At 37.4% G+C, this 14,081-nt stretch overlaps 1 protein-coding gene across 2 annotated transcripts; it reads left to right on the forward strand.

Moving 5' to 3' along the window:
* Positions 1–2,716: 2,716 nt before the first annotated feature.
* Positions 2,717–12,961, forward strand: LOC146003145 (uncharacterized). 2 transcript variants are annotated; one of them, XM_083141326.1, is made up of 3 exons: positions 2,717–3,302; positions 9,697–10,027; positions 11,242–12,961. In XM_083141326.1, exons 1-3 carry the CDS (start codon positions 2,861–2,863, stop codon positions 11,309–11,311), a joined length of 843 nt encoding a protein of 280 aa, XP_082997452.1. In that variant the 5' UTR covers positions 2,717–2,860; the 3' UTR covers positions 11,312–12,961. The 2 variants fall into 2 exon arrangements, with proteins under 2 accessions (XP_082997452.1, XP_082997453.1); XM_083141327.1 differs by having other exon boundaries at positions 9,697–10,035; positions 11,242–11,325.
* The last annotated feature ends 1,120 nt before the right edge of the window (positions 12,962–14,081 follow it).

The raw sequence follows: 14,081 nt of genomic DNA on the forward strand, positions 1-14,081 counted from the left end.
GTATCGTCTTCGCCTTGTAATAAAGGAGTTCCGGGTTCGATTCCCGGTGGAGACACATAGTGGTTAGGATCCCACTTTAAACTGTAGGTCCAGTCCCGATTAGCCTTATTGTGCATAAAGTGGACTTAAAACACCAAATTAAGCAAGTAATTAATTAAATTTCAGTAAAAAAGTTACTGAATTTTACAAGAAACTGAAATTTTACGTCACCATTTCTTACGTTGTCAGCAAGGATTATCCAAATGTGAAACACAAGCAACTACGTATTAACCTAATTTGTAAGTGCAAGGTTGAGTTAATTTACGTTTTCCTGCATCGGGAAGTATTTCCTGCTAAAGAGGAATTACATACGATTACATATGGCTTGACGACGATTCAAACCAACCATAACAAGCGCTTAGTATGTTAAAGCGATGCAAAGAAATGCAAACGGATTTCCAGGTTCATGAAAACAAGTGTTTTTCATTCCTACTTTTTTTTTAACGGACGAGCGTGAAAATGAGGTTATGGTTGAAGCAATATTATGTATTTTTTTCGTAATCAAGCCACAGGAACACATCTTATTGTGACAAACAGTTGCTTTCTCGGAATATGAACCTTTTTGTTCGAGAAGAGCGCACTGGAACTGTACAATACAAGATGTTGAAGATGTTGATCATTCTATACAGGAAATTAAGTGTTTGGTTTCAACAAAAAAATGACAGGTATAATTCGTAACATGGATAAGCAAAGTCTTCAGTATCAATATTGTTGAGTATATAAGGTATTGAAGTAAAATAATCACAATTAACTCAAAGATAAATTGAAATTTAAAGATTCAGGGCCGTCATACGTACGTCACGAGAAGTTGGCGACCAATCGACAATCATGTAAGTAATGATTCATCCACGCACTCCCTACCATCCTCTTAATCCTCAAAAAACCCTAATTTCTTCGGGAAAGCTCAATTTATGGTCGTCTTAGCTCTAAATTTACCTTTACCCTTATGAATACGAACTGTCTTCCCCAAAATGAAAAATTCTAAAAAATAGGTTACTTGAAGTCTCCAAACCTCTTCCTGCACGGGTTAGCATTGTTCTGCACAGTTGTGTTTGTCCTATGCAGGTATCTTAATAACCTTCAATTTTAACCATTCTCACTGGGCTTTTTACACCCCTTTCTTACACTCTCGGGTAAGAATATTAGATAAGGGGATATTTCCCGTGTACTTGAAGAGGCAAATTGGCCATGTATACCGATGCAACCAAAAACTTTTAATTCATCCATTCAGGACGAGCCGCACTGAAATTTGAAACCAACAATTAGGCATTACTACTTAGATACGGTTTATTCTGTACATGGCGAACACATCCCTGACACCACGACCATTTGGATGCCCATGTTTACGTATCGCGGAAGGAGGAGTTAATGTTTAGGTGGACTGGCACATTCGAGAGACTGTACGTAATTTGGTTTTTTGATTTAATTATTGTTATTTAGCGTCAATTTTCTTCCACTTATGGCTAATCACGTGATATGATATGATGAAACGGAAGAAGGGCCATTCACAAAGAACACCCATGTACAGGCCGGGATTCGAACCTGGGACCCTGGGCGTCGTAGCCCGCGTGATTTGTTAACCACTCCGTCATGGAAGTTGGCACACTGGACATAAAAAAAGTGACACGTGTGTACTGTGCGTTGGAAAGACGAAAATCTTTGATTTACATAATCTTGCGTCTATGAAATTATCTAAGCTTGAGCGGGGTACAATGGGTGCAATTCGAATCAAAGGATTTATACTAGTAATAATCTGTAGGGCCATGTTGTCCTGTGTTTCTCCTCGCATGTACTGAGCGCCTCTTTTGCAGCCTCAGCTTTTAACTAGTAGGATATGGACTGATGGATTGATTTGGTTTAATTAACTTTGCAGTCCTGCCCCTTTTGGCTAATCGTGAATATGAGGATCAATGATGATATAAGGAAATTGATGAAGGGACACTCACAAAGCCCCCCATCAATGTCCAGGCCGGGATTCGAACCCGGAAACCCTTGCGTCGTAGAGCGCTGCGCTAACCAATCCGCCACGGAGGTCGAACTCAGCCACAGGAAGAGAGCATGCCATTGGAATTAGTCGCTCCAGGATATCATGTTGGCTACCGTCTCGGACAACTCACGTATTCTCCAATTTATGAAGGCGACCAGTGCCTCGGAGGCGAGTTGACAACGTCGCAGAACGACTTCAGAAAGACAGACGACTTTAATGACGATACAAATATGCGGCTTTGATGTTGGTCAAGTTCACTGTAAACTTTTTTTTTTTTATCTCGGTTCGCCGTTAGCCGACTTTCGAACACGGGATTCTTTTCCCGAACGCCCTGTTGGTTTAAGGTGAGCCAAGGGTCAGCGATACAAGGTCAGTAACACGATCTAGCAGGGGGGAACAAACATATCCTGCCAAATCGGAGACCGAACACGTGTGTTTCTCGAAAAATCCCCCTCCACCGAGAGTTGAGCGAGTGTCCTCAATTCCTCAGGAAAATACGAGGAAGAAAAAAAGAAAGACAAAAGCGACTGGCCACTCCGGGCAACACACACTGATTCGCTTACCGTCATCATGTCCCTTGGCGCCCTTTTCCCCTCCCGCGGTATCATTGAACGAGTTTTCTAGGTGGGTTTTCACCAAACATGGCGGTCATCCGGATTCGTTGAAGTAGGCAAACTGGATCCTCTGCTTAAAAGACGGTTGCCTCTTCAAAAGTACTTCAGTCGGTTTCCAACTCGCCGTCGGTAAGACACGCGACAATTTTTTTTGTTCCCTCCCTTTTCCAACAGGAAAAAGGGTTGTAAACTACTAAAAAAAAGAACTAATTAAGTAATTATGGCAAAGTGTTTCTTGTACGTCCTCGGTGCGGTCTTGCTGGCCATCACCAGGAGCGAGGATGCGAACTCTTATAGGCAATGTTTCGAAAAGGACTCTATATCGTGTGTTCAAGCTCAGGTGTACCGTCAGATCAGGGACTTCTTCAATAGAGATTCAGTGCAATTGTTCGGTGGACTCTCCCTTGTGAAGGACAATGAAGCTCCCCAAAGTGGTAGGTCCGCCACTTCGGATCTGTCGGACTCGGAAGTCGAAAATGGTTTGCCAAAGGGTGTCGAGGCGAGGGAGAACGCCGTGGAATCATATGCTTTGGACAAGGTCTTCCGGTTCTTGGAGGGAAGGAGCATTAACTTCAACTTGCCCATCACCGGAGTATCGACAGCGGCCAGGGCTTTCGCTTCCAATATCCCAACCGAACTCACCTCCACGTTAATGGAAGAAGGTAAGGCACATATTTTTTATCAATTCCTACATTTAAGACCAGTCTTTGAAACTGAAGTAGCAATTCCTTTCTAAAATATACAGGGTGTCCGGAACTGACAGTTTTTAAAAGTGTGTTATTTTAATATGGAACGAGTAGCTAGTAGCAAAAACATACATTTTGAAGGCAAACTCACCAAGTTTTATTGGAAACAGTTACAGCTTAGTATAGCTCCACATGAGCTTCGTTTGTTGCACGGAGAATGTTCAGCCTGTGTTCAATCTCCCTCCAGGTGTTTTGTAGCATTTGAGTGGTTACAGAAGCAAGAGCATTCGGAATACGATCCTGCAATCTCAAAAACCAATGGGCCTATGACTTCATCATGCGTCAAAACATACCAAAGACTGGGTCGTTATCAATCTTCTGCAGAATGTCAATGGTAAATGAATGTACTTTCGGCTTGTCATCTGGCTTAATTTCGTGCAACAACTGCACCTTGTATGCCTACAAATGTAACCTTTTGTGCACGACTTCTTCAACAGTGGGCATTGGAATTCCTAGCTGCCTGCTCGCCTCCCGTATTGACTTCCGTCGGATACGCTACCGTTCCTGTACCAACGCCATTTTTGTTTGAACGACACTAGCTCCGCCACCGCTAGCTGTACAAACCAAACTCACAAATTCAGTTTCAGTTGGTGTTTTAAGTCCACTTTATGCACAGTAAGGCTAATCGGGACTGGACCTACAGTTTAAAGTGGGATCCGAACCACTGTGTGCCTCCACCAGGTATCGAACCCGGGACTCCTTGATTACAAGGCAACGACTCCAAACTCACAAATGCACTATTGCTTTTGCAATGCTTTGTTAACAAAAAGCTCGGTTTGTTGAAATGTAATAACTATTTGAAAACTCTCAGTTACAATCCGGATACACTGTATGTAACTGCAACCCTATATCTTTTTGTATCAGCATCTAACCAAACTACAGCTAAGTAGCGAATAGGAGAAAGAAATAGAGAGAGAGGGGAGAGAGAGAGAGAGAAAGAGAAAGAAAGAAGGAAAGAGTACTGCAACTTTCAAAGATGTATAGCTATAACCACTGGCGTACGCAGCATTTTTTTTCTGAGGGGGTTGGAATTGCAAAAGTGGATACAGCATAGCTGCTTTCTGGGGGGGGGGGGGGCGGCATACACAATAATGTTACGTTTAGTATTTCGGTTCGTGACAATAAGATATTTTGTATATTAAAAACTTTCCACTCTCAAAAATGTCAATAGGCGGTCATTTTAAGGAGAATTTTCATTTAGCCTACTACTGTTTTTCCCCAGATTTCTTCACTGCTATTATTTGAAAATGTCGATTTTCTCAAAACTTTGGAGGGGACTATAGCTCCTTCAGGCTTCCCCATGCGTACGCCAGTTGTTATAACCATGGATATCCGCATGGAAGAGCCATGATCCCCTATCTGAAAAATGAATGTCAACCTAAAACTATATATTTCACACAAAATCTAATTTCATTCACAGTAATTTATATTAATTATTATAAGGTCATTGCAGGAATATGATAACTTCAAACTAGAGGAGTGTTTTTTGAGGGGGCACCGCTATTATGGGGGGGAAAATATGCCTCGTTTGTTCCTCTCCTGTAAAAAAATCCTGCTGACCTCCCATGGCTATAACTATGTAACCAGCTTGCAGTAACCTGGAACAAAAGTAACATTTGACCTTTAAGTAATTATAATGCAGATACCTTCATATATGCCTAAGTCTAACTCAATTGATTTTACATCAACCTCTAACAAAGATAATTCTACATTTTTCCGTTACCATTTTTGCTACCGGTAAGCTTAAATTTCAAGATGAATTGTTATTAAAGGATCATGGAGCAGGAACGGGGAGGGGGAAGGGGTACACTGGTAACATTATACTTCCCAAACTTATGGAGGGCGTACACTAACACCCCCCCCTAAATTCTATCATTCGAATTGTATTCCTTGAAATAATTTGACACGCAAGATGGTGCCGTAAAAGCAAAAAAAGTGTGTTTTTTGTCACGTTACCTATAGATTCAAAAGACTTCAAACCACCGTGAACATGTTACACTACTAGTACACCACTACTACTACTACACAATGTATACTAGTCTACATTGTGTTGCTCTAGTTACCTCACGTGATCTGTGTACTCCCGGAAAATTTTCTGAAGAAGTAAAAACTGTTTAAAATGACTGCAAAATGGTGGAATGAAGTTACATATTTTTCAAAACGTTAAAACTATCTTGAAAATAGTCGTAACTTTCTTTCTAAAACACAATTTTTGTGAATAATATTTTTATTTATCAGTACAAGGTTATGCAGATGTTGCTTTATAAATTGAAAACTGTCGGGCCTAAAATGGAAATATATATATATATATATGTGTGTGCGTGTGTTGAGGTTGAACTATGTATCCCAAAATCCAAAAAAAGTTCCTCGGTCACTGTAAAGAATAATTAACCCCAATTCCCCTATTACATTGTTAATTCTGAAGTTGTTTAAGCATTTTTCTTTTGGAAAAGAGAAAGATTTTCATGTCAAATTGTCATCATTTTCATGTATCTCATTGTACAGCCACCGGCAAAAAAATGGGACACCTAGGTCCTGAAAAACTCGCTTTCTTGCAAGGCGTTGTGTGTGTTGCCTATCTATAAGGCGAGTGAATTTTAATAGCAACTGTTTCAATGGCAACTCCTACCACCGCCGTAGAGTTAGGCAACGCACACACCACCTTGCAGGGAAGTGAGTATTTCAGATCTAGGTGTTCAATTTTTATTGCCGGTGAGTGTACATTGTATTTTATAGTGTAAGCCTGAATCGCTCAATTACGAATTGGTCGGTATTTATAAATGGTATTCCTTTCTACACAATCGAATACTTATTTCTATTCAAGATGAAATAATAACGGCCATAGAAACATGATTAGTAACTTTCACATAATTTATTTCAAGGTAAGCTGTGTCACAGTGACATTACATTTCGTAAAAAAATATTGACTATTTAAGATTCTAGAATTTTGGAAACTGCGCACACCTTTTTTTTTTTTTTGTGAATTGGCCATCCAACATTCTCCGTCACCAAGGTGGCATAATAAATAAATAATAGAGAATACTGTACTGGTTATTACAGCAGTGTTTTTTATGGGAGAGAGTAGTTAATATAACATTCGTGTCATAGATTGGTGTAGTTCTTCAACATAATGTAATTGGAAAATAACTTTGTTAATTTTTAAAGTAACGATTACTTTAGGAATGCGAAATTCAGTGTTTGGAATTAACTAGTTGCTTTTAACGAAGTTACAATTAATTAGGAATTCTAACTGTAACTAGCTGCTTTTAAAAGTAAGCGGAGTGTTACTTTTTACAATAGAAGTAACGTTATCAACAGATACTTTTACAGTTACTGTACGGCACTTAAATTATTAACTTGATAATAGAGCTAAGATTGACGACCGTTTCCAACTGCGTGTCTTCCCTGGATGCTAAGGTGAAAGGATTCTCGTGGAATTACCTAAGGCAAGGAAGTAAAGCTTCGGTGCGTGCTAAATTTAGATCATCCAATACTAATTCTAAGAAATCATTGTTCTATATAAGTGAACAGAAAATTAAGAAATGTGTGAAAGGAGTTTTAGAAAATTGTTAACCAATTAATCCCCCCAAAGGGCGGGAGTTTGAGTAGTCTAGTGGGCCTGAAACCCTTAGTACGCTGCCTAGAAGAGGCTGCAGACTGCAGGAATCTATTTGAGAGCAGCATACCGGGTTACTATGAACTGAAAATGAACTAACTTCCTTAAATAAATGGTTTCTAAGTTCTTTTCGAGATCAAGGGTGGATTAACCTTGCCAGGTGACAAGTGTTGTTGCGGAAATAAACCTTTAGGTTTAGGATTTCCAGAGTTACTTAGTTAAAAGATTCTTTAAAGCATCGCATACCTGAATGAACTGAAGCAAAACCAGCGAGACTAATGATATCTCTCGAGAAGGAGGTTCTAAAAATCAGTGATTTATCCACACACACACCAAATAGCCTCCCTTACTCCCCCAAAATGTTTTCAACATGCCCTTAAAATTTTTCACAAAGGCTAAATTTGTGGTCCTTTTTGCTCTAAACTTACACCCACTAAATACGAGCTTACATCCCTCAGATGAAAAATTCTGAATAAACCTCTAAAATATGTCGCTATCAAGCGATTGTGGAATAAACTCAAGATAGTTTATATACAGGCAAACTGGTCTAGTAATTGTTCGCAAAATTGACAACAAATTCCTTTAAAAAATTGGATGTGCTTCAAAAACCATTTCTATTTTGCACTTTTAGTAAAGTATATCGAAACATTAGATACATATCGGTTATAGTCTGTATCATTGCCAGTGGACAATGGACTCTCATCGGGCTTGAGGACTACTTATCCAATTCTAACCACAATGCGACAAACACAGATCGAGATTTTAAAAACTTGGAATTACTTTTCGTGAGATTAACTTCAACCTGCTATTGAAAACTATGGCTATCTCGTGAGTACTCTTGTGTGGTTGGTTATTTCATGTTAAAACAAAAAAAAAGTCATTTTTCAAATTTTCCTGTAGGACAACAAAAGTACAAATTCTAATATGAAACTGTTTTGTCATAAATACTTATGTTTGAAAACTAAATAAATAACATAGTAATTTGCACTGCACTCCAACTAAACAGTCCTTTAGAATTAGAAATCATTCATCAGTAATAGTAGAGAAGGTGTACTGTTGCAGTAATTCTATGCCGGGAAGTCATTGTGTCACAAACAAGGGACAGTTTTGCATTCTGTTTTACATTTTAAAAAATTGGGACTGAGACTCATAAAAAATGGACTGTCACCTTAATCATGTACCATCTCAACCACTCAGAAGGACTGAGAAAAAAACTGCCAGAATGGCTGACCACATAGTTTGAACGTATGCTCCACAAACACGAGGGTGGCATTTGTATGGAATTTGGGGCAGATTCACCCCTCTGGTCAGGGATGTCACCACCGAGAAGACAAAGGTTCACTCTGGTCCACCCTTCTGCCTACCTACATAGCCTAAATAAGAAAGATTCATAATCATTTATAGTGTACAGCAAGAAGTGCACACATGCAGGATGAAGGGGGCAACAGAAAGAAAACTAAAGAAATAAGAAAAAATAGAAATAAAGATAAGGAAAGTGATAGAGAATCAGAGAAAGAAAATGATAGGAAAACAGAGAAAATAACATAGACAGATAAACAGAGAAAGAAAAGATGAGAAATGAAAATTATAATATTGGGAGGAATGTAGGAGCAATAAGAGAGAGAATGTTAGAAGCCCTAACCACCAGTAATTTACAAACACACCCCGAAATTTACTCAACTTCACCCTAAAATTTTTCACATAGTCATTTTACCTCTAAATTTACACTTACACCCTCTAAATACAAACATCATCCCCCAGATGGGGAACAATTGATGTTTTTCCTTTCGTTCTATTTATGTTATTTTTCTTTGCTTTTCTACCCCTTGTGATGATGAGGATGAATAATGAACTGGTGAAATGGATGTCGGGACAAGGATCGTGATACACCATGATTCATTTTAATTTCGCAGCCCAAATATCCAGCATAGTAAGCACCATGTTTTCTACCATAAGAATAACTGTGCTACTTGATGTCAACATATGTATTTGTCTGCTACTAGTAAAAATCCTGGAAACAACACAGTTCACTGAATTGATGTATGATGGTACAGTTGTCTTCTTCATTCTCTCATGTATTGAGTGTTTGCCATATATTATTTTAAATGACACATCCATGTTTAAATTAACATCAAATATATTACTGATTAACAGTGGTATGGTATTCAACACATCCTCCAAGAGCCAAGTCACAGAAGAAACCATTTAAGTTTTTACTGTATATATGGGTGCATTAATGTCTAGACTCCAGCAACTAGCCAGAATTTTATTTCGAAGGGTGGGGGGGGGCTCATCCCTTACTGCAGCTGCCATCTGTAGGTGAAGATAAATTTCTCAGTATATTATAACTTATTATACAAGATGTTTCATCCTGCCAAGGAAGTAAAATGAATGACCACTATACACTATTTAAATTAGATATTTGTAGAATTTCGGGGGTGGGGTCAGCCCCCAAGTCCCCCTGGCTACATGCCTGTCTGGAATGGTACATTGACATATATACTACATACATGCATATTAAAGGACTTTAGATGCGGTACGATATTAATATACACATGAAATGTGTGTAGGTATCCAGTACGCGGATACATAAGAACGTTTCATGTGTACGTATGTCAATATATTCATGCAATATATTTACAAATTCTCCGTAGAAACGCAATCAACTTAATTTCTGTTTCTTTATTTCTACAGGAAGAGGTAAGAAGCTGATGAAACATTTGTTGCCACTCCTTCTGGGATTGAAGTTGAAGTTGGGTATTCTGATCCCGGTGGCTCTAGTTGCCGTAGCAGTCATCGCTAAGAAGGCCATTCTTGCCAGTTTGTTGTCTCTGCTGATTTCCGTCATCATAGGCTTGAAGAAGCTTGTTGCCTCAAAGCATCATGGAGGTTGGGAGTCTCATCACTCAGGCCATGGGTACAGCAACGGTGGAAGCAGCTACGACACCACAAGTTATGGAGAATATGGTTCCCATTCTCAACCAGCTCATTCCTTGGCTTATAGTGGACAGAAGCCTAAATCTCGGTAATCAGGTATCATTGTATTTTTCTCTATGGATAGCATGCTTGCTCCGTACAATAATACAGGCTTCTCCTGGGTTTTTCTTCCATTTAAAATCTCTTTGCATGCTCACTGCATTGATATTCATCTCTCGACCATCCTTGTCATAGTATATTACAGTTCTGCATGAAAGCATACTTTGTGATGATTTTTTTTAAGGAAGCATACAAATGCTGAATTACTTACATTTTGCTGATATTCTTGAATTTTCCTTATTTTATATTAATATTGTGCTTCTTTGGCTAATTGTTGTAATGGGAAGAATAATAATTAGATTTACCTGTAAATACTATAGTTCTTTTTTTCACTAACATAATTAGTATGGTGCAGTCATAAAGAGCACCTAAATATAAAACATATATACATTATAAATGTGTTTAATTAATTTGGTTTATTTTACTTCACTTTTCTACCACTTTGGCTAATCGTGAAGATGAGAATGAGTGATGATATGATGAAATTGATGAAGGGACACTCAGAAAGAACACCCATGCCCAGGCCAGGATTCGAACCTGGGATCGCTGGCATCGTAACATGCTGTGATAATCACTCTCCAACGGAGGTCAGCTCATAAATTTGTGTTCTTCAGAATTCTGGCTGATTGCATGTGTTGGTTACAACATGGACTGGATTAACGAGCTTATCCAAAGTGACAGGAGAATAACTGTATGAGAAATTGCACATTATCTGAACATTGGACACAGTGCTACACAGAACAAATTAAATACTCTTGGTTATCACAAGATTTGTTCAAGATGGATGCCAAGGTGAAGGATGAGGTTTGCCGGCAGTTATGTGGTGCAGAAATGGGCTTCTACAAGAGTGGCATTTTCCAGCTGTGTTACGGTAATTTGTTGGGAGAGATTAATTTATTAAATAGAATTATTGGGTGATCATACTTTAGTTTATGTCTTTTATGGAGAAGTATGGATGGAACGGGATTTTATCCATATTGCTGTTAAATGTGTTCACTGACCTGGATGTTACATGGAAAAGTAACAACAAGGTCCAAATTATGTGTTACCATAGGTAGAATAAAAATAGTGGTTTCTGGCTTTGAGTAATATCACATGGCTCATTACTTTCAGTACTTACCTTGTACTTGTACTTGAATAATTAATCAAGCATGGACTCTGGTCTCTTTCTCAAATGCTAAATTCTCCTTTGATTTTTTTCAGAGCTGATTCGAGCTACAATGGAGCAGGCCAATCACAACAAAATTCTTGGAGATATCCAAGGAATTTCTAAGTACTCCGGAGTCAAGCAAGGGTTGGCACCATGAGAATGGATATTTGCAATTTAAATATTTAATTGTTAAGTTATATTAAGTTATTTGTTCGGTTCTTGCCTGAATTTGTTATTGTTATGATATTAATTCCTTTCAAAATTCTAATTGTAAAGTACAAATATTCAATGTGCCAAAACAAATTACTTCAGTAATGGCCCAGTTTGCTTTACTAATGTTGAGACCACAATGAGACATTAGTCACATTGGACGATATGAATAGTCAGAACTCCAGACTCATTTGTACACTGTCCAACACAATATGTGTTATTTGTATATACATATGATGTGTAATCATTTGTTTTTAATTGTTTACAAAGACCAATGTTAAATATGACATGATGACTAAATGACACCTCAGTAGCTTAGATTAAATTTTCAAGTTCTCTGTACATACATTACACCATTACATTGATACTGCATATTTACTTTCATACATACAACGTAACTGTTTTTTGTAGGTCAGAAAATGCTTTACCCATAATTCTCAACAACTTTGCATCTTTATATCTGGTTTAGATATTTGTAGCATTAGTCAGAAACAACAGAAATGTAAGTTGAATATCACAAACACTATGGCATTGTTAAAATAGTATTTTGTAATTTCATAGAGTTAGTATCAAACACTACAAGTGTCTCACAATGCAGAAAAAGTTAGAACTTAGCACAGTAACATTTGACGAAGTTTTCTAATTCACTATTATTGAGTAATGTAAATATCATGCAAATCTCTCATTGTGAGGGAACATTTCAAATTACCATTCAAATTGTAAAATTGTATTTACTTCTCTATTGCAATATTTTGCTTCAGTACTTAAGCTTCATACAGTACCATGAAATGATTTTGACAAACAAAACTAATATAATTTTAATATGAATTAATATAAAAATGTTATTGTCTCAGGAATTTAAAAAAAAACACAATTCCTCTGTGATAATGTAAATTTTACAGGATATATGTTACATAACATGGTTGTTTTACTATAATAACATGCTTGGATTTAATTAAAGATTGAAGTACTTGGTTTTGGTATGGGACTGGAGGTATAACTTTGTGTGAAAATGTTTCAATGGATATATGCTCTTCAATTATAGTACTTAGCAGTTCCTCTAATATCATTACACATAACAATTCACATCAAAAACATTGGCTTACCATCTTTTAATTTACATAAAAAGTTGAATAATATATGGGTGCTGAACTGGATACTTTGGAAATAATTCTCACACTCTCCTTGAGTTTTTCAATACACAGCCAAGAGCTTTCAGACAACTCTGTGACTAACTTTACATGGCTAATTCAGAGTATTAGTGCTAGTTACTTTGGTTTGTTGTTGCAAATGGGATTTCTATGGCTCTGGCCATTAGCCTTGTTTTGAATACAGTTTGTTTTGTTTCAAATTACTAGTCTTTAAATGCTCAACGAGGCAGTAGCTCAACATCTGACTGAAAGACAGACATTTTGACTGCCAAACGTGTTGACAATTTTTGTATTTTAACATATTGTGTTGTGAAAAACTATTTGATTTGTATATCATAAGCTTTACACACACACAGTTTCTACATTGTTAATAGTTGTATTATTTTTATTTTTGAATTACAAAAGCATTTACAAATAAGTCATTGTTCTTTATTTAATATTACCTTTCATAATAATACCATGTTATTTCATCAACTTCTAGTTTGATATACACCGAGGGCAGTGGCAAAGCATGACATTTTTACGTAGTCATCACAAGACTTGTCAAACGTCAAGGTCGATCTTTCCAACCTGGAAGGGGGGGGAAGGGGGCACAATAATTCTGCTCAGTAAATGCCAAGGTCATTGCTATTCGACGTAATAGCTCACTGCAGTACCATACACCTTACAACTACAAAAATGAAATTATGCTATTTCATACGATGATAATTTTGAAATCTGATTAATGTATTTTCCTGTAAAACGTCTCATCTTGCTTGGGCATAAACTGGAGCCTCCTTGTTTTTCGTGGAGGATTTATGAATCACTGTGCAGTAGAATTCTTTAGAATTCTTTCTGAGAGTTATTTCTCGATCCCTTGCAAATTTCTAGCTGTTTCATGGTGTCGCATGGCTTATTTCGCAGAAATATGAGAATATTCTGACATATTTTTTTACTTCTTCTCTAAAATATTTAAAATGCAGTATTTTTATTATTTTGCTAAGTCATCGTCGCATCTCCTGATGACAGAATGCCTCGCCTCTGACCAAGGGGTGTTATGAAGGACTGAACTCCCTCTTTGGATTTCATTTTTCAAAATTAAATATAATTATTTCATTCAATATTAAACTCCCAGGCCATGCCCCCCCCCCCCCCCGCCACCTTGGACTATGATATGTTTCAATGTGAATCTATAAAATCGTACAAAAATAACATTGACAATTTTTTAGATTTTGTAAGAATTTCAATTTTCTCCTTGCATAATTTAACGGCTTGTTTAATATTTGGTAATTTTATTTTCATAACCATTGATGCAAGGCTACCAGACATCCTAATTTAGACAAGAAAGTCCATTCTTTATAATCCCTATTCAGCAGTGGCGGCAATTAGGGGGAGCAGTTGCCCCCACTTTTCACTGCTTTTGCCCCCGCACTATGTTAAACCTTAGCTACAAAGGGAAATATATTTATTTATTTATTGCAATTTCCAGTAAAGCGGAAGCAATTTTAAACAGGAAAGACACAACAGTAAAACAGTACCCCAGTGTTGAAAAG

This window comes from Lepisma saccharinum, chromosome 19 (genome assembly GCF_977018435.1).
Source record: "Lepisma saccharinum chromosome 19, izLepSacc3.1, whole genome shotgun sequence".
Taxonomy (NCBI): domain Eukaryota; kingdom Metazoa; phylum Arthropoda; class Insecta; order Zygentoma; family Lepismatidae; genus Lepisma; species Lepisma saccharinum.

What these genes read in the sequence shown, in the direction of transcription:
- LOC146003145 (XM_083141326.1), top strand. Translation starts at nt 2,861, where the DNA reads ATGGCAAAGTGTTTCTTGTACGTCCTCGGTGCGGTCTTGCTGGCCATC. An exon ending in CTCCACGTTAATGGAAGAAG is followed by an intron (nt 3,303 to 9,696) that starts GTAAGGCACATA and finishes TTATTTCTACAG; the next exon opens with GAAGAGGTAAGAAGCTGATG. An exon ending in GGACAGAAGCCTAAATCTCG is followed by an intron (nt 10,028 to 11,241) that starts GTAATCAGGTAT and finishes GATTTTTTTCAG; the next exon opens with AGCTGATTCGAGCTACAATG.